This window comes from Sciurus vulgaris (assembly GCF_902686455.1).
Source record: "Sciurus vulgaris genome assembly, chromosome: 6".
Lineage (NCBI taxonomy): Eukaryota > Metazoa > Chordata > Mammalia > Rodentia > Sciuridae > Sciurus > Sciurus vulgaris.
In genome coordinates, this window is record NC_136466.1 from 113667183 (window position 1) to 113687000 (window position 19818).

The 19818-nt window shown below is 40.9% G+C and overlaps 1 protein-coding gene and 2 long non-coding RNA genes across 4 annotated transcripts in view; 1 reads left to right on the forward strand and 2 right to left on the reverse strand.

Annotated features, from left to right (window-relative positions):
* LOC306664408 overlaps positions 1–19818 on the reverse strand; it is a 1052029-nt gene that overhangs the window by 416036 nt on the left and 616175 nt on the right. The gene's annotated exons all lie outside the window — the stretch shown is intronic.
* SV2C (synaptic vesicle glycoprotein 2C) overlaps positions 1–19818 on the forward strand; it is a 255087-nt gene that overhangs the window by 223240 nt on the left and 12029 nt on the right. For both annotated transcript variants that reach the window (XM_079145201.1, XM_079145200.1), the window contains exons 8-12: positions 1–89; positions 3433–3597; positions 6851–6984; positions 8490–8693; positions 9162–9321. In XM_079145201.1, the coding sequence (XP_079001327.1) occupies positions 1–89; positions 3433–3597; positions 6851–6984; positions 8490–8693; positions 9162–9321 (752 nt within the window). The remainder of the gene's footprint in view (positions 90–3432; positions 3598–6850; positions 6985–8489; positions 8694–9161; positions 9322–19818) is intronic.
* The window catches only part of LOC306664409, a 27960-nt gene continuing 8214 nt past the window's right edge, over positions 73–19818 (reverse strand). Inside the window, exons 2-3 of the long non-coding RNA XR_013764697.1 lie at positions 8971–9372; positions 73–193 (exon numbers count right to left, since the gene is read on the reverse strand). This is a non-coding gene — a long non-coding RNA (uncharacterized lncRNA). The remainder of the gene's footprint in view (positions 194–8970; positions 9373–19818) is intronic.

Below are 19818 nucleotides of genomic sequence, written 5' to 3' on the forward strand. Positions count from 1 at the left end.
ATTTGGTTGACTTTTATGAGATGTTTCAACTATCCCGTCAGGGAAAATACAATTAAGCTTACCATCGTTTGGTTCACCCTGTCTTTTGGGTAAGTGATATTTAAATTCTCGGTGAGTGAAATCATTAAATGTCACATCGTAAGTCCCAGTCACACTGCTTTCTTTTCTTATTCAGTTCCATGTTATTAACCTGCTAAGGAAAAAAAAAATTTTTTTTGTCATCTTAGATTTGCTGACAAGTATGGATTTTATAAACCAATTATTTTATTTATCTTGTCATAAACCTGGGCTGACAGAACCAACAGCATTTGGAAAATCTGATAAAACCCTGGATGACTCACCTGTGTGACTGTCCACTGTCCTCCATGCTTCCATTCAGCCCCAGCCACTCAGCCTCTCTGCTCCTCCTCGAATATGCCAGACTCAGGCCTTCACACCACCCTCCACCTGGAACATTCCCACCAGGCAGCTGCCCACCGCATTTCTTCACCCCCTCCAAGTCTTTCCTCAGACGTCACCTTTCTAGTGATACTGTCCCTAAGCAGCTCTTCCTTCCTTTCTTTACCTTTTCTCTTTCTTTTTAAATCATAGTCCCTCCATATTCTCTATTCCCTTTGTGGCTTTATTATTCCTTGTGGTACTTTCCAGCTTCCACTATACAGAAGGTTTCTTAATTCTATATGAGAAGTAAGGCTCTGCCTTCCCCCTCTGGAAACTCCACAATGATGGGAGTTTTAAACTACCTTGTTCACTGATGTACATCCCTAGAACATAATCGTAGCTCAATAAACCTTTGTTGCCAAATGAATAAAAATGCTGTCTATGTGTTCTAAGAGAAAAGGAGATAAAGCGGGAATGCATGGGATTTTATTTGCTAATAGTTGACATCTTCACTTTCGACTATGTATGTGTAACTCTATTGTTGCCTAGTTTGCTGTTGAAAAGGCAAACAGATGATACCTTACACTGGCACGCCAGTAGGATTTTGATGTCTGGTAGAGCCCAACATTTACTCTGCAAATTCCCTTTCCCAAGCCGTAAATTAAAACAGGCAAGTGGTTCAAGATAAGAGTCCATTCCCAGTGCTGGATAAGGTATAAGACAGAGAAAGGAGGACAGGAGGGAGACCAGGGTCATAGAAGCCCATTCAGCTGTGTGTGTGATTTAGTGAACTGTGTCATTCAGTCCCTCGTTTTTAAGCTAAGGGTTTTTTAGGACATGTAAAGTAATTCTCACACAACTTCTAGAAAATCCATTAATCTTGGAAGGAAGGAGGGCTGAAATTAGTGTATCTTAGGTGCCTACTGTATGCTAAGCACTAGAATAGGTACAGAGAAGACAAAGATAAGCCAAAGGAAAGTACTCCTTTCAAAGTGAAGGGTTACCTGAAAATCATTACCTGGTGTTTATTTTGTTAACTTACCCATTAATGACCACATTTCTTTACTGCTATTATCCTACCAATGCTAGCATTTAGTGGACATTCAGAAAATGTTTGCTGAATACCTGAAAAATTAGCTGAGACTCCTTCCATTGATGATGACTGTTCAGGGTAGTGAGCATCCCTCGTGGTTGCCATTTTCAAGTTTCTGCCCTATGTTTGTGAACTAGAGAACAGTGGGAACGCACTGAGTCATTTCTTATTCAGCAACCAGCCTCAGAACCTCATCATACCAGATACAGGGTGTGTGAAGAGCAGGGGTTGGAATTTATGGGACCTTGAGACAGATGTTCCAGGAATCCTAATGGCAACAATGATGATAAAAACAGCTCATACTATTGTTTGAACACCCCTGGTATGTTAGGTACTTTGCATCCCATTTAATCTGAGCAACCACCCAGGAGGGAAGGTGGATACTACTATCCATTACCCAATTATAGGTGTGCTAATAGAGGTTTAGCTAACCAACACAAATTCACAAAGCTGGCAAGTGACAAGGCCAGGACTCAAACCTGTTCTGCCTGCAAAGGCTATGGTCGCAACCACTTCTTTCCTGTGCAGCTAAGCATCACTGGGGACAAACTGGAGTAGTGGCTCCCAAGTTTGCATGCTCATCAGAACAATAACATTTCACATCCCGAGTCTTTCAGTCATCAGGCCTGGCTGGGGCCAAGTCCATGGGCACTGGCCCAGGGATCCCACTTTGAGAACTACTACATTAGAGCAGCTCACTTTAATAGGAACATAATATGAACCACATATGTCCTTTTAAATTTTGTGGTAAACACATAAGGACATACACCAAAGAAAGTAAAAAAAAAAAAAAAAACAGGTGAAATCAATTTTAATACTATATTTTATTCATCTCATTATGTCCAAAGTAGTATCATTTTTAACATAATATAAAAAGTATTAATTACTGATTTTATATTCTTTTTTCATGTCTTCAAAATCGTGTGATATTTTGTCTTTATAGCACATCTCAGTTTGAACTAGCTGCATTTCAACTGCCTTAGTAGCTGCATGTGGTTAGTAGCCACTGGTCTGAACAGTACAAAAGCATGATGTAGCTGTTAGAATAATACAACAGAGGTCAAGAGGCAGAAATAACCTTCTTTTTCAGATAGTGATCTTAATGTCCCTTTCCACAGTCTTGAGTAACCTTAGGAAATGGGACTGTACCCAAAGCTAGCAGTATCACAATAATATAGGAATCAATAAAGAGTCTCCATTAGCAAAAGAGATCATTTTGAAAAGGCTTTCATATATTTTGTGTCCCAGGAGTTTGTACCACCAGACTAGGAAATGGGGTTTCTCAGTACAGTCCAGAATGATAAGAATTACATTGGGGCCAGGATGCCATATATCTTAGTCCATTTGTGCTGCTCTGACCAAATACCACAGACTGGGCAATTTATAAATAGTAGAAATTTATTTCTCACACAAAGTCCAAGATCAAGGTGCCCGGAGGTTGGTGCGTGGAGAGAGTGCGTGGGCTCTGTTTCCAAGACAGCAGTTTGTTGCTGCATTCTTCAGCAGGGACAAACTGAGCGTCCTTACATTGTGGAAGAGACAGAAGAGGAAAAAGGAAGGGAGACAGCTCTTAACACTATCACACTGGGGTTTAAGATTCAATTTGGGGGAGTACACATTCCAACCAAAGCACCGCCTATACCACTTCAGGTATAGGATGGATTTTTTTCTGTACAACTTTTCCCAAAGAAAGAGTGTGGGGATTACATACCTGGGGTTTTCCAGCTAACCCCTATCTACCTCACTAACCTGATTACATCTGCATGATTGCAGATTACTCTTGGAAGAGAGGGGAGCACACCAATCCCTGTCTGTTGATTCATTCAAATGCCATAGGGAGCCAGTCATAACTGGAAGAGCTCCTGAGGAACCGTCACCACTCTGAAAATGTGGAGGAGGAACTCATTGCCTCAGGCCTGCCAACACTTTTACAAACTCCTGTTTCTTTGTCTTTGCAGGTACTATGGATTATCGGTTTGGTTCCCTGATGTCATTAAACATCTGCAGTCTGATGAATATGCATTGCTGACTAGAAATGTGCAAAAAGATAAATATGCAAATTTCAGTATTAACTTTACAATGGAAAATCAGATTCACACTGGAATGGAATACGACAATGGCAGGTCTAGAAACTTTGAAATAACTGGCTCTTCCCAAAAACCAATTTCTTATTAGTATTCACTGCACCAAAACCCATAGGGTTTTTGTTTTGTTTTGTTTTTAGTTTGTACATGTAGTCATTTTCAGGCTGAATTTGAATACTTCCAAATGGAAGATATGTGTGTATCAGTTGCTTCACTTAAAACTACTTCTGAAACTGAGTTGCTTTACATTCCTTAAATATGGAATTGACCAGTATGAAAAGAAAATTTAGAGAGACCCTGAAGAGTAATGGAAATAAGGAAGGGAAAAAGCAATGGATAATAGGTTATTTAACTTGGGGAAGAAATCCGAAATGGAATGTGATGAGTCTCTCCTTCCTGAGAAAGGGAACCACTTTTCAGAATTCCTCCCTTCTTCAGTAAGCTGAATCAACAACTGAAGTTAAATTGTATCAATTTACTTGTTTTAATTAGAGAACAGAAATGATTCCCCCAAGTTAAGTGCTTTCAAAGTACGGAATATGTTAGCAAGGGATGCTACTGAGAATGGGATCTGGAACATCTCTTGATGTCAGGAGAGAGAAGTGGACAGGGAGATGGTTCGGGTTCATTACTTCAGAGAGAGAAAGGGATAGCCAAACGTACTTGTGTTCCTCTATGTGTTGTTTGAAAAAGTAATTGCTGGTGTGAGTTCCTGATAGCTCACATTTATCTTAGGAAACTCTCCCAGTTTTAAAAAGAATAAAAGTGAAAATCTAAAATAATCAAAAAATGTTACCCAAGGAAAAAATTAGTTCAGAAAGATGAAATCTGCGGGACACTTGTGGCCTCTGTAATGGAAAGGAGAGGTACCAAGTCAGAGGTCTTAATCTAATTTGCAATCATTGAAGGACTTAATCATAAAGTCATATTGATATGCTTCACTCTCCCACCTGAAATTCTGACTTGAATCTGCATTTGCATTTTGCAGGAACCTTAGCATCAAATGTTCTGTAATTCTAGGATGGGATTTTACTTTAAAAATATATTGTTACCAGTAGAAATTTCTAAAATCTGTGACTATCTCAGACAGTCATAATTTTAGTAATATTTGTTTTAGTTCTAAGATGGGCAAGGCAGAGTGGCACATGCCTTTAATCCCAACTACTCAGGAGACTGAGGCAAGAGGATTGCAATTTGGAGGCCATCCTGGGCAGTTTAGTGAGAGACACTGTCTCAAAATAAAGTAAAAAGGTATATAGGTCGCATGGCCCAGTGGTAGAGCATTTGCCTATCATGCATGAAGATCAAAAGTGCAAAGCCAGCCTCAGCAAAAGTGAGATGCTAAGCAACTCAGTGAGACCCTGTCTCTAAATAAAATACAAAATAGATCTGGGGATGTGTCTTAATGGTTGAGTGCCCCTGAGTTCAATCCCTGGTACAAAAAAACAAAAAACAAAAAACAAAAAAACCTTTTCTGTTTCATACTATACAATGGCAACTCTATTATATACCGACATGAAGTTTCCCACAGGTAGACTGTAAAGAAACTAAGCAAAGTATAGCTAGTCCTTTATAGGCTGAATGCTACTGGAAGAGCCACAAGAAACTGACAGCAGTGGGTATGTCTAGTCAGAGGAGCCAAAGGACATTGGGTGGGGTTTTTTTCCTTCTTCAGTCTTCTAAATGTTGTACATTGTGTGTTCTGTGTGTATATCACTCATTGAAAACCTAAAATTTCTTCCCCTTTCCAAATTCAGTCAATTTTTTTGTTTTTGCTTTTTGTTTTTTGGACACCAAGGATTTAACTCAGGGGCACTCCACCACTAAGCCACATCCCCGGCCCTATTTTTTGTATTTTTTATTTAGAGACAGGGTCTCACTGAGTTGCTTAGTACCTCACTTTTGCTGAGGCTGGCTTTGAACTCATGCTCTTCCTGCCTCAGCCTCCCCAGTCACTGGGATTACAGGCATGCACCTGGCTCAGTCTACTTTTGAAAAATTGGTAACGTTTTTGAAATGTGTAATTTTCTAGCCTCCTTTAGTGCATATAGATTTTTTCCCCCTTTGGGTTCCTGAAGTACAGATTGAAACAAGGTTTTTTTTTTTTTTTTTTTAGGCTGCTTGGTCTGTGAGGCCACAGTACATTTTGAACTGACAAATGCCATCGTGCGTTACAGTGAGAATAATTTTGAAAGTACTCATTGTTAGTGAATTGCTTTCAAGTAAGCTCACCTTCCTAGAAGGGTTAATCCCTTTCTGTCCCTAATAGGAGTGGTCTTAGTAAAATAGCTCCTTCCCAGGTAATCAAGCATTTTCCTCTCAGTGACTGGCTAAGGGTAGGTACATTCACAGTCTTAATAAAGAACCATGATACATTGATCACATTTATCTGTTGGCTGGGAGCCCTTATTAATGCTGAATCATAGACTCTCCTAAGACCTTATGGTTATTAAGACTATTATCATCTTCACCACCTAGAATTCCCCATTACCGTGCTCAAAATGCATCTCAGCAGGTTTCAACATTTTACTAAATATAAACAGAACCTTCCCAATTCTATTTGGCTCAAGGAATATCTGTTGACCATGAGGAAGAAAATACTCCTGGAAATGAGTATGACCCATACACTTCCTGACCCAAAGGCAGTCATTCCTCATGTAAATGATACAGAATTTTCTGCCCTCTCTTTAAAATAATTGGAAGTCCCCACGCTAGAATGAAGAGGCCTTGAATTGTGAGCCCAAGAAACAGATTCTCACTGAAAGTTCAGGGGGCTGGAAGTGTAACTCAGTGGTAGAGCACTTGCCTAGCAGGTGTAAAAAACCCTGCCCCAAAATTAAGAATAATAAAAATAAAAAATTCAGGTAGGAACAGATTTTCAAGTTAGAAACACTAACCCTAAATAGAAAATTTTCAAATAAAGGCATATGTGAAGAACAGGAATATAGAATTGAAAAGTAAAGAAGTAATAGCCACAGGTAATCTTCAAACTCTCTACCTTCTATTGCATTCCCCAGGAAACTTCTTACTGACATTGCAAAAGGCTAAGTGAGCTTGAGTGTCATCACTTACCTACCAGGAAATAACACTGAGCAATGAAACAACCAAAGGCCAGGATGCTTGAGGGGAAAAATGGAAAAGCAAAGAGCTCAGAAAATCTAGAAGCCTATATTCTTATAATTAAGAAAGCCTATCATGGGGTATCACATCTCTAAACATGTTTGACTTAGCTTTGAACTCTAATGGATACAGGTCATTGACATGAATTTGTGTGTATTTGTGTGTTCAACAGATTCCTAGGGGTCAAGTTCAAATCTGTAACTTTCAAAGACTCAGTGTTTAAGTCCTGCACCTTTGAGGATGTGACTTCAGTCAACACCTACTTCAAGAATTGCACTTTTATTGATACTGTTTTTGACAACACAGGTATGTGTGCCAGTTAGCTCTGCCTCCAGCTGGGGCCTCTTTAAAAGGCCCAGCTGTTGGCAGAAATATGATAACCATGTGATGGTATGGCTAGGGGTTTGTGTGGGAAGTGGAGATTAAAGTGTAAATGAATGAGTTCTCTGAGTCAGATTGAATCAAAGGTAAACTTGGGTTGTTTGTCTGGTTTTTTTTTTTTTTTTTTTTTTTTTTTGTCTTGTCAGATTTAATGTAAATAGGGCTTGCCCAAGTTCAAAGTTGACAAAAAAGAAAAAAAAAAAAACCCTTTGGTGAATAATTTTAAAGCAAAGAATTAACCTGCAGAATCCTGGTTTCAAAATCTGGCGTTTGCTTAAAAGAGCATATAGTAACTCTATGGTAACAGATATGGACAACACGTAGCTATGATCAAATATTATATTTTATCCCAATCAATATAACAAAGTATAAAAAAAAAAAAAGGAAGGGAAGCCAACACTGATTGAGCCTCTACTATGTGCTATTTCCAGGTCATCAGACATTCATTATCTCATTAGTTCTTCACAATAGCTGAGCTTTAGAAAAATTAGGTAATTTGTCCACAATCATAGAACTAATAACAAGTGATATTTAAAGATGGGTTTATCTGACTTTAAAGCCCATGTTCTCCCATGTTCACACATTGATCCTATTAAATGACTCCAGAATAACAGCCTGTCACTGTCAGGAGGATCAGCCCTGCCTTCTCCGTGTTAAGACAGGAAAAGCTTTGCCAGGCTTCAAGTGAGAATGGGGTCAAAGTGCCTTTGTTCATTAAATAGAGCTGTCTGTCATTACCCTTTAACCCGTTCAATCTCAGAGGACCAGCTTTTTTAGGCAAATCTTGATTAGCAAATAAGATAATGATTTTGATTCTCAGAGGGCTTTTAGCAACACCTACCACCATCTGCAACTCTTCTTAGATTCAAGTTCAAGAAAACTTTCAGGAGCAGTGAATACTAAAAACTTTCAAATGAGAATGACTCCTGTTTCTTAGGATTCATCCACGCAGACCTTAAATCATAGCCTCAAGGATCTTAGAAAATTCCCTCTCCTGTGTGCCTCCGAGTTCCATAAAATAGCAATAATAAGGTTGATCCATGCACATTTTAAACAAATTGTTCTTATAATTATAGCATGGAGACTATTAGTACTATAATTATGGTCTTTATGTAGCGTGATAATTAGAATAAAGTAATATTGTAAAGGAGTACACAAGTAATATAATTTGTAGTAGCCAACCACAGGAAATCCGAAGATAACTGACTCTTTAATTTATTCCTTTATTCAACAAAGGTATCCCTCATTTTGTTAGTTTGTAATGAGAGGTCCTGAATTAGAATCCATCCCTCTGGCCAGAGGAAGACACAAAAAGTCAAGTCAGCCCAGGTCCTGATTTTTTCTGAATTCTTCATAGGCTTTCTGATACTGGCCCATACCTATTGCTTATACCTGGTAAGAGCTTGATGAATTGTCTCTTGTTTCTACAGATTTTGAGCCATATAAATTCATTGACAGCGAATTCCAAAATTGCTCATTTTTTCATAACAAAACGGGCTGCCAAATTACCTTTGATGATGACTACAGTGCCTACTGGATTTATTTTGTCAACTTCCTGGGGACATTGGCAGTGTTGCCAGGGAATATCGTGTCTGCTCTCCTGATGGACAGAATCGGGCGCTTAACGATGCTAGGTGTGTGCTCTGTTTCACGTAAAAGAAAAGAGGGGCCCCTGCACTCTAGGGAAACCTCCTTCCTGCTGGGTACCCTGCCCCCTCGAGATTTACATCCTGTGAGGAAAAATTCCTTAGACCTTTCATTAGTACTAAATTGTAGTGAAAATTGTGTCTAATTACATTTCATTTGAGCAGTTTTCATGAGTTAACAGACTGAAAAACTAATTATGTGTAACTAATGTATATTTTTCCACTTAAGTAACTGAGTAATGGACAATGTAGATTTCATACTTACTGCTTTCAGAAAGCAGGAAGATGAACTTTCATATGGGTGAGCGCTTTTGTACTTGAGCTTTATGGAATCCAGTCTGCAGCTTCCCCAGGGATTTGTTTTCCTAAGAGCCTTTGGAATTTCCAAAGGCTCAAGGGTCCTTGATCCACTGAGATGAGAGGAAACACTCCCCCTTTTGTCTGTATTGTTGGCAGGTGGCTCTATGGTGCTCTCGGGGATCAGCTGCTTCTTCCTTTGGTTTGGCACCAGTGAATCCATGATGATAGGCATGCTATGTCTGTACAATGGATTGACCATCTCAGCCTGGAACTCTCTTGATGTGGTCACTGTGGAACTGTACCCCACAGACCGGAGGTATGTTGAAATGGCCTTTGGGATAGAGGTGCTCCAAGTCCCACGGGACCACTGTCAAAATCATAAAAACTAAGCTGAACTGCCACATCCCCAAGAAAGTAAAAATCCCCAAACTATCATGCTTATAAAGTTATAGGTTCCACGTGCCTCTTTTAAAAAGAAAATGTAGGGGAACACAGTTCCTAGCAGGAAGTAATAGGGCAGTGAAACCAGTGAAGAAATTTAATTGTGCCCATGACTTAATTTGTTGGCTAACAGTGTGAGGGAGCTGTAATGAAGTGGTGAGGATTAGAACTTAATAGCCTGTCTTGGCCCACATTTTGAGTAGCTAATCAGTCTTGCAAGGGTGATTACCTTATATGTGCAGATGTCTGCATGAGCTCTGCATTAAGGAAGAGAAGTCTTTAGCGCATATCTCTTGACCTTCCTGGTCTATTGGAGGAAACCCTAACACATTCTTATTTTTTAAAAAAAAAGAAAGTAAGAAAAGAAAAAAATATTGCTGCTGGAGGAAAGTTACTCGCCCAGTCCTAAAATGGAGACACAGAGACTGCACCTTAAAACAGAAAAAGGGCTAGAAGGTAGGGCTTTGGGGTAGAGCTTCAGCAGGGGGATAATTAAATTAAATGAAAACAATGGAATCCCTGTTTTGCCATTTGACATAAGCTAAGACAAATGCTTTTTGCTACCTTCTGTTTCATGGACATCTCTTACACTTTGTTGCCGTGGAAGACCTCTGTGCTGGAATACAGTATAAACCTTGAAATGAAGGAGGAGGGTTTTTACACTCTGACCATTCTGAGACACTTAGGGTATTGATTTGCCATTGATCCTGGGTCCCTTCTTTGACTTCTTTCCTTAGGTTTACTGATCACAATAAAATGCATCTTCTGCATGTCCATACTAATTTCTTTTCTTCCTCAGGAATATCTTCCTGAGCTTCCATAATTGCTACTGGCATTCCTATAAGCATCTTCCTATAGAACATTCAAAACTAAGAACACTCAATGTCTGCTTGTGAAATATTTTAATTCAGACCCTCAGTGAATCCCCGAGTACATACCTGGGCTCTGAAAGAAACCAAGTACAGCGTCTCCTTCATTTATTCAACATGTTTGTTCTTTATCTTTTGTGAGCACCCTGGTGATAGAAGTGCAGCCAAAAACAAGAGTCTTCAGCTTTCACTGAGTTTTCTTTCAACCAACCTCTCCTTTTGGAAGTAGGGCCCACATAGATGTGGATTAAACTATTAATTTAAAATAAGCCCCTCCAGTCAGGTTTAGTGGTGCACACCTGTAATCAGAGTGACTCAGGAGACTGAGGCAAGAGGATTAAAAACACAAGGCCAGCCCCAGAAACTTACTGAGAGCCTGTCTCAAAATTAAAATAAAAAGAAATGTATAAATACATTCTACTGTCATGTACAACAAATTAGAACAAATAAAAAACAAGATCTGGCAGTGTAGCTCAATGGTAGCACACTTCTGTGTTCAATCCCCAGTACCAAATAAACAAACAAACCATGTTAAAGCAAAGCTATCAGAGAGCCTCTTTTTGTTTTATGCTATGAGTTTGATACTATTGTAAATTAAATCAGCTGCTTGTCCCTTTACCATATGATATAGAAGGATGAGTATCATATGGGGTTAGAATTTGACTTAAAAAAAAAAAACTCGGGCTAGGGTTGTAGCTCAGTGGTAGAGCTCTTGCCTAGCATGTGTGAGGCTCTGGGTTTGGTCCTCAGTACCACATAAAAATAAATAAATAAAATAAAGGTATTGTGTCCATTTACAACTAAAATATATATGTAAAAAGAAAACTCGTTGGACATAGTGGTACACACCAGTAAGCCCAGTAAGCCTAGCTACTCAGGAGGCTGAGGCAAGAAGATAACAAATTCAAGGTTAGAAACTTGGTTGAGACCCTGTCTCAAAATAAAATGAAAAGGGTTGGGACGTAGCTCAGTGGTAGAACACCAGAAAAATAAAAATAAAAAAATTTTTTAATTAAAAAAAAAGAAAGAAGAAAATAAAAACTCAGGAACTGGGTAAGTTCATCCTCTGAGAAAAATGAACCTGCTATTATTCTGTGTCAGAAAGCTCAAACATCAAGTGAGGTAAAAGCGGAAGTTTCTGTTTGTATTAGCTCAGGTCCTCTGAAAAGCCAACATCAAGATGGGGTTAAACATGCAAAGACTTGATAAGTCATTTGTGTTCTTTTCTCTCCACGGCTTAAGGACAAGTAAAGATGAGTTATAATATGGTATGTTCAGGGTTATAATGAGGGATGGACATGGCGCTCTGAAAGCATTGGTGCATCAGAGTGGGTTTCTTAGAAGTAACGTCTAAGCTGAGGCCTGGAGAAGAGTGAGTGACAGCCAGGCCAAGGAATGGAAAGAACATTGCAGCTAGAGCAAATACCACCTGCAAAGCTCAGCAAAGGAAAAGTCAACCAAGTTAGACAAGAAAACAGGTCGTGAAGGTGCTTGAACATTGCATTATGTGAGGATGAGGAGCCCTTGAGGTGTTTCAGGGAGAAAAACAAGATAAGATTAGAGAGCTCACTCTGTGACCAGAAAGGAGGTGGGACATCTCTGTAGGATACCGAAGGTGGTGATGTGGAATCCAAAAATGAAGATGGGAAAGGAGAGAAGTCAGCATTCAACATGTTCATGGAAGTTTAAGGATAAAAACAACAAAACTTGTGTTTGATTAGATGTTGGAGTGAGGAAAAGAGGTTGTCAAAGAGGATTCCCTTTCTGCTTGCACAGTTGAGAGGATGGTCCTGGCTGTGTTGAGACAGGGCCATAGAAGAAGCAGCAGGTTCAAGCTGGGGTCAGAAAAATGCTGAGTTCCATTTGGGACATGTTGAATTTTCATTTCAACATGGAGCTGTCCAATATGCACTTGAATATTTATGTTGGATCCTAGAAAGATGCCTGGGAGTAGAGTCCATTCACTGATTCACTCGACATGTTTATGGAATGCATACTGTGTGCCAGATACCGTTCTAGTCAGCAGTCAGACACAGCAGTGAACACACGGAGAGCCTGGTCTTGATGGAGCCTATATTCTAGTTTGGGGAAGACGGTCAATACAATTAGGTAAATGAAGTAGATATGAGTGTATCAGGTGGTGCTGAGTGCTAAAGAGAAAAATAAAGCTACATAGGAATATAGAAAATGCTAAGGTAAGGAGAGTTGTAATTGCGAATAGATAGCTGAGGGAGATGTAGACCCTGTGAAGGTGACATTTGAGCAGAGACCCAGGCAGATACTTTGGAAGACAGCTTTCACAGTAAACACAAGAGCAAGTGCAAAGGCTCCGAGGTGGGAGTAGAAGTGATCAGTTGCCAGGCTGGAGCAGAATGAGCAAGATAGAAGGTAAGAGTGATGGGAACAGAGTGGACACTCAGGTCTTCATGATGAGTGAAATAAAATCTGTTGCAGGATTTGGGGCAGAGGAATGACCTGATCTGACTTATAGTTAAAAGGAGAACTGGCTTTCTAGGGCTGGGCATGGTGGTGCTCATCTGTAATAACAGCTATTCAGGAGGCTGAGATAGAAGGTTCACAAGTTCAAGACCAGGCTGGACAACTTAGTGCGACACAGTCTCAAAATAAAATAAAAAGGACTGGGTGTAGAACTCAGTGGTAGAATACCCCTGGGTTCAATCATTAGTACTTCAATAAATAAATTAATTAATTAAATAAACTTTAGGGGATCTGAAGTGAATTCAGGGAGACCAGTTAAGAGGTCACTGCAACAACTGTGGCAAGAGATAATGGGGCCTCTGGATGCGGCGGCGAAAAGTGATTAGATTCTAAACATACGTCAAAGGCCAGCAAGCGTTGCTGAAAGATCTAATGCAAGAGGTGAGGGGGAGAGGTATACAAGGTGACTTCAGGGTTTTTGAGCTGAGCAACTGAAAAGCTGGGATGCCACTCCTGAAATGGGAAAGGCCGCAGGAGGAAGTTGAGCGGAATCGGGATCTCAGCTCTGTTCGTACCAAGTTTGAGATGCTATTGAATATCTTAGTGGAGATGCTAAGTAGGCCGTGGGATACAGAAAGCAGAGTTCAGGGAGAAATCTAGATGGGAAATAAAACAAAAAAATGTGAACCCTTTCAGCATATAGATGTAATTTACAGTATGATGGTGGATGAGGCCATAAAATGAGAGTGAGGTAGAAAAAAGGAAGTTCTGAAGACTCAGCTGAGACACTAGGAAATCGAGAGGCCAAGGAGTCAAGGAGAAACCAGCTAAAGAGATCGAGAAGCAGCAGTGAGTGAGATGAAAAGAAAATCAAGGTGTTAGGTCTGGGAAATCAAGGGAAGAAAGTAGTTCGGGAGGTGAGAGTAATCAGATGTGATAGATACTACCAATGAATCAACTGTAGTCACACCTGTAATCTCAGCTACCTCGGAGGCTGAGGCAAGAGGATCACAAGTTCAGGGCCAGCCTGGGCAATTGAGTGAGACTCTGTCTCAAAATTTTAAAAATTAAATAAGAAGGGGTGGGTCTATAGCCCAGCACTTACCTAGTATGTGCAATATTCAATCTCTAGTACTGAGAAAAGAAAGAAAAGGGAAAAAGAAGGAAGAGGAAGAGGAGGAGGAGGAGGAAGAGAAAGAGGAGAAGAAGGAGGAGAAGAAAAGATGAGGGTAGGGAGTTTATTACTAGCAATGGAGTTTAAGACAGAAACTGAATCACTGGTACTATTGTAGAGATAGGTGCCTGCTCACGGGCATCAAAGCAAAGGCTCTGGGACATAATTCCCATTCAAGGTGACAGCTCATCCTGACACAGGCCCAGTTTTGATGCTGAGTTACCCAGCCTTTCCCCTGCCTTGCAGCCTCAGTTGCTTCTGAGCCAGGCTGGTTGAATTTCCAGTCAGTGAAGATGGCCTTGCTATAAAGATCGAAGGAACATAGGGACGATCAAGCAATATATGCATATCATGTTTGGAGACAGCCAGTTGTCCTTTATTTTTCTGCACTCTTATGTCATGATTGTCCTGGAAACTGGGTTGGTGACAAGATGGCAGATCAAGCAGTAGGTTTGAGGTTCCTGGGAGAGTTCAATTCAAAAGGAACAGAAAACAAAGACTTGCATTGGATTAATATGTCCAAGAAGGCAAGAGTTTGAGTCCAGGGGTGAATCCTCAAGGTAAGAAGATTCAGAATGACCACAGATCTGGACTAAGAAAGGACAGGCACCAGGGTTACAATACCTGGTTAGGAGAAAAAGCTTCAATGGGCTAGAAACTCAGGTCAGGTAAGTAAAGGACAAAAGACCCGCCTGTAAGCAAGTGATCAAAATAATAAGATGTTATGATCTGAGGGGAAGCTGTGCAAGTTCATTTTCTATAAACTGTAGGCTTCCAACAGTCGGGCAGTAAAAGCTTATCGCTTATAACTTTCTTCAGACTGTCTTACCCAGGGTCAGAACTTGCCTCAGATTGAGGCAAGATGTTAATACTAACTGCAGTAGAAGTTGTGGAAGAAGCGGGTGACTGTCACTGCACTCTCCCTGGCCAGCCACCTCCATCTCAACACCATCTTCTTTCCAACTGCATCGTAACAATGGGGGACTCTGACCAAAGCCAGAGCATCAGCCACCATGACTGAGACTTAGTAGTCATGCACCTACCTTTCCCTCAGACTCTTAATTCTCAGGCCTGGCTTTGAAGAAACAAGGAATACTTTCAGTTCTGCAGGGATAAGTGACAGGAAGGGATAAGGGAAGGAAGATTCACTTGGTTGGATGGTTGCAGTCAGGTGTTTGTCTTTTATCGTGAGACTAGACAGACAAGATTGCTTTGAGGGAAGAAATGAAGAGCAAGGCAAAACGGTGGACCTTTGAAATTGAGAGCATTATTGAATATTCAAGGCACTGTCTGATATTTTGACAATTTCAACATTGGCTCTAGAGATATTAGTCCCTTCCTTGTATCAAAAATGAACAGGAATCCTGAATATGTGATATAGATAATGGGCGACTGATAGTGTGAGATTCTTCTAATAGTAAAAATAAATATGACAAGCTCCCAAGAGAAATGGATTTTCCAACTTGCCAGAAATCTGAAAGGAAGCCCAGCCATCTAACACACTGGTTCAGGGGAGCTTCTTTTTTCCCATCATTTTTCCACCCCCAGGTTCTAACACCAAGAAATTACTTTTAACCCACTTTGCAAAAAGGTTTGGGAGATGCCAATAGGAGACACATTCCATGATTGGGATTAAGTCAGGATTGGTCAAAGTTCCCTCTGACCACTAATATCCTAACTGTGGGAAAAAACTGTTAAAATTTTCCTCCTGTCTTAAAATCTGAAGACTGAGTAAAAAATAATGTAATGGTATGTTTAACTGGACTTTTCCACTATTTTCTGTCCCTGTCCCTTCACCTTCCCTCTTTCTTTTCTTGTTAAAATTTTAAACTTTTCACAAGTCATAACCTGTAACCCACGTAGTATAGGCTATGTGTTCCAGTCACTGAAGTTCAAGGTTTGGCTGGTGTCCTGCATCCAGGCAGTGACTTTTGCTGCCACCGTGTGGCCATGTGGAACCGCCCTGCTCACACTTCCTGTGTCCCCAGAGCCCAGTGGCCATTTTGACCATTCCTCCTTGGAGCTCAGGGCAAGGAGTCACACACCTTGTGAGTTACAAGGCTCTCTGAACAGCCTCTGCGCAGACTCCCACAGCCAACAGGTCTGTCTCAACGGTATTTATTCTTCCAGCAGCATGTTCCTGCCTTACTCTGGTCAATGACCTCCTTCCTTCACCCTTAAGCATGCACAGTTCAGACATGACCGCAGAAAGAATTTAAAAGTAAAACTCTGATTGTTCACACCTGCTATTCCCTGCTAGTCCCGGGCAGCTGCTGCTGTCACCCAGCACTGTGGGATTGTTCTCTATCTTGATGAGGGAATATCAAAACATCTGCCCAGAATTAACCAAGCTAAGCCCCTCCCCTCAGGACTGTTCTTGTTTGGATACAGAGGGTCTCCTGACTCCTCCACCATGGCCAATCTATAATCCTGACTCTCTCACTAACCAGCTGTGTGTCCTCAGGGGACCACTCAGAACAACTGTGCCTCAGTAGTTTGAGATATAAAATGAGGAGATTGAAATAAGTGGCATCTTAGGTCCTTTCTACCTCTGGAATTGTCCTCCTCATTTACATCACTTAGTGATCCACAATGACAATTTCATTCTTTCTTGAATATGTTCTCCATCTGTGGTCATTAAAAAAAAAAAAAAACTCACTCATTTTTTGGAGATTTGGACAGGAAGGAATCTTTCAACTAACCTTCCTGTTTTAGTCAGCTTTTTCGTTACTGTGACTAAATAACTCAACCAGCACAACTGTAAAGGAGGAAGGGTTTATTTGAGTGCTCATGGTTTCAGAGGTCTTAGTCCTTAGACAGCCAGCTCCATTCTTTGGGGCTCGAGGTGAGGCAGAACATCATGGTGAAAGAGTATGGCAAAGGGAACCAGCTCACATGGTGATCAGAGAGAGAGAGAGAGAGACTCCACTCTCCAGATAAAAAATATATACCCCAAAGCCACGCCCCAATTCCACTCTCCTCCAACACACCCTACCACTTCAATTAATCCCACCAGGGATTAATTCACTGATTGGGTTAAGACTCTTACAAACCATTTCTCCTCTGAACCTTCCTGCATTGTCTCACATGTGAGCTTTTGGGGGACACATCACATCCAAACCATGTTGATATTGTCAAAATATCAGACAATGCCTTGAATATTCAATAATGCTCTCAATTTCAAAGGTCCACCATTTTGCCTTGCTCTTCATTTCTTCCCTCAAAGCAACCTATATTCCTTATATTCCCTATATCAACCTATATTCCTTCCACATCATCGTACCCTGCTTCAGTTTCCTGTGTATACCATAACATCACATATCTTTATATTTTATGCATATAAAATATATATGCTATATAGGTTTCTGTTTTATTATATATTCACATTTTATTTTTCTTGATATGCACTATCATTATATTATATATGTTTGTCCTTTAACCATTCAGCAAATGTCAGATTCTTTGATTCTTTTTAACTCCTGCAGTTAGAAGTGGAGGAGGATGAGGGGGCGGGGACAGATGCCTTCTCTGCCTCGCTGCCAGGTGAGTATAGCATATCCCAAGCATATTACAATGGGAGCAAATCCTGTCAGATGCAAAAACAGGCACCACAACAGTCATACAGACTATTCTTGAGCTCCAGGAAAGTCTACCTCTCTGTCCTTGAGTACTTAATTAGCCCTTGCATGAAAGGACCATGGACATAAGACATAGTGACAGCAGGACCAGCAGACTTGTGGGCCATCAGGCAAGAGTCCTCCTTTAGCGTGGGGTGCAGGGCATATGGTTCCAGAACCTGGAGTCTGTACCAAGAGTACCGTGTCACTGATTGAAGGTTGCTAAGCTCAGGGGATTGATGTTATGTCTTTTATGCTAAGGGAAGAGCATTCTCTCCAATCAACTGCATGTCCTGAAAATCACATCACCAATGAAAATCTTCTTAATGTTCATTAATGACCTACTCCTACCAATTTCTAAAATGATATTCAAAGTGCAAAGGAATCATCTCCATCCTGTTCGTTCCTGATTCATGTGCTTTAAATTCTGTGGGTATACACTGGAAACAATTGTTATGTTATATCGTTTATACCAAAGTCCTTTTAAAGCAAATAACCACCAAGGCCATATGCCGTAGGACATGTTGTATGCTTTTTTGCTATCTGTCACCCACAAGAATGTTAGCTTCCTTCGGGCAGGACTTCGTCTTTCTCACATGCTGCCATAACACCAGGTGAATGAATGAAATATACTTTTTAAAATTCAGTTGGTGATGGACTTCAGTTTTCCTTCCTAAATAGGATCTAGCTTCCCCACTTCCAAAGTAAGCAACTTAGGCCAGTTGTGAGGGAGCTCTGGTCTCTAGTTTTTGCTCTGCTGCCCCGTGTGTCCCTCTTCCCCTTCTGCCATCATGGCCTGTGACCTCCTGATCCTTCAGCTCTCAGGTCCTCCTTCTCATACAGCATTGTCTCTTCTCCCTCCACTCCATCAACAGGGTGGAAGAAAGAGCACTGTTCTAGGAGTCAGGACACCTGAATTCAGGTGCAGGCCTTCCCAGAAGATAGCTGGAAAACTTGGACATGTTTTCTGGGCCTCACTTTCCTCATGTGTGAAATGAAGGCTGAGCCAGGCACTGTGCTGGGTATTTTAGAAGATCTCATTTAACTTTATTCAGTCTTCACTCTCACACTACGAGTATTCTTACCCCATTTTCAGGTGAGCAAAGTGAGTTCCAGAAAATGGAGGTAGCTTGCCTAGAATCACTTAGCCTCAAACCCAGATGTCCCACTCAGTGCTGCTACTCTCAGCGCAGAACTATCTGCCTGCCCTCCCAGGGGTGAAGGTCTGGTTTGTTCTTAAGAAGCTCACCTGGTCATGTTCATGGACCTTGGCCTCAGATGAACTCTAAGTTGCTGCCCTGTGTTCAGTCATTCTATCTTTATTTACCCTGTCTATCATTATTACCCTGGCCCAGGCTGGCACTTCCTAGCCATGTTTATCAGATAAATGATAAGACACAAAGGCTCCCATTATTAACCTGTCTGTGAATATTTTATTTCAATGGCAACAAGCAATAGGAAACCCCTTGGTGGTGTGGGGAATGGAACGTAGGTGGAGGATGCTTTGGGGCCCAGGAATTCTCTCAGTCCACAACTAATAGGGGATTTCTTCTCCACCTGTATGTAAGGACAGTCTGCTTACAGGGGTATAAAATGGCATCTGATCCTTATTAGGGATCCTGCCTACTTGAGTAAAGCAAATTTTCTCTTTAAAGATCAGAAAGCAATTGAATTCAGTCTTTTTTGACTTAATATGGAGGCATTTTTCTCTGAAACAAGCTATTTTTCTCTGGCATCAATAAGCAAATATCACCCAACTAAAGCTCATTAAAATGCCAATTAGAAACCAAAAATCTGCCTCCAACATTTTTGGAAGATCTCAGGAAGTTTCTTGGTGTGTGTATATGTGTGGTACTGGGAATTGAACCCGGGGTGCTCTACCACTGACCTACAACCCCAGTCCTTTTTATTTTGAGACAGGGTCTCACTGAGCTGGCCAGGCTGACCTTGAATCTATAATCCTCCTGCCTCAGCCCCCAAGTCGATGGGATTACAGGTGTGCACCACTGCCCCAGGCTTCTCAAGACATTTCTTAGTTCAGCCTTTTATTTAGCAAGTATCATAGGCATCCCTGTGACAGTCCTGAGACAGGGTTGTGCTGAGCGACTACAAAGATGATATAGACCTGCACAAGGCTGACTCCAGATAAGAAGATGCTCAGGTTTGAAACAGACCAGCCTGGAGGTGGAGGGAGTGGAGACAGTGGCAAGGAGGAAAGTAAATTGAGACAACCAAGTGAGAGCTAGGAAAGAAGGAGATGACTCGGGTTAGGT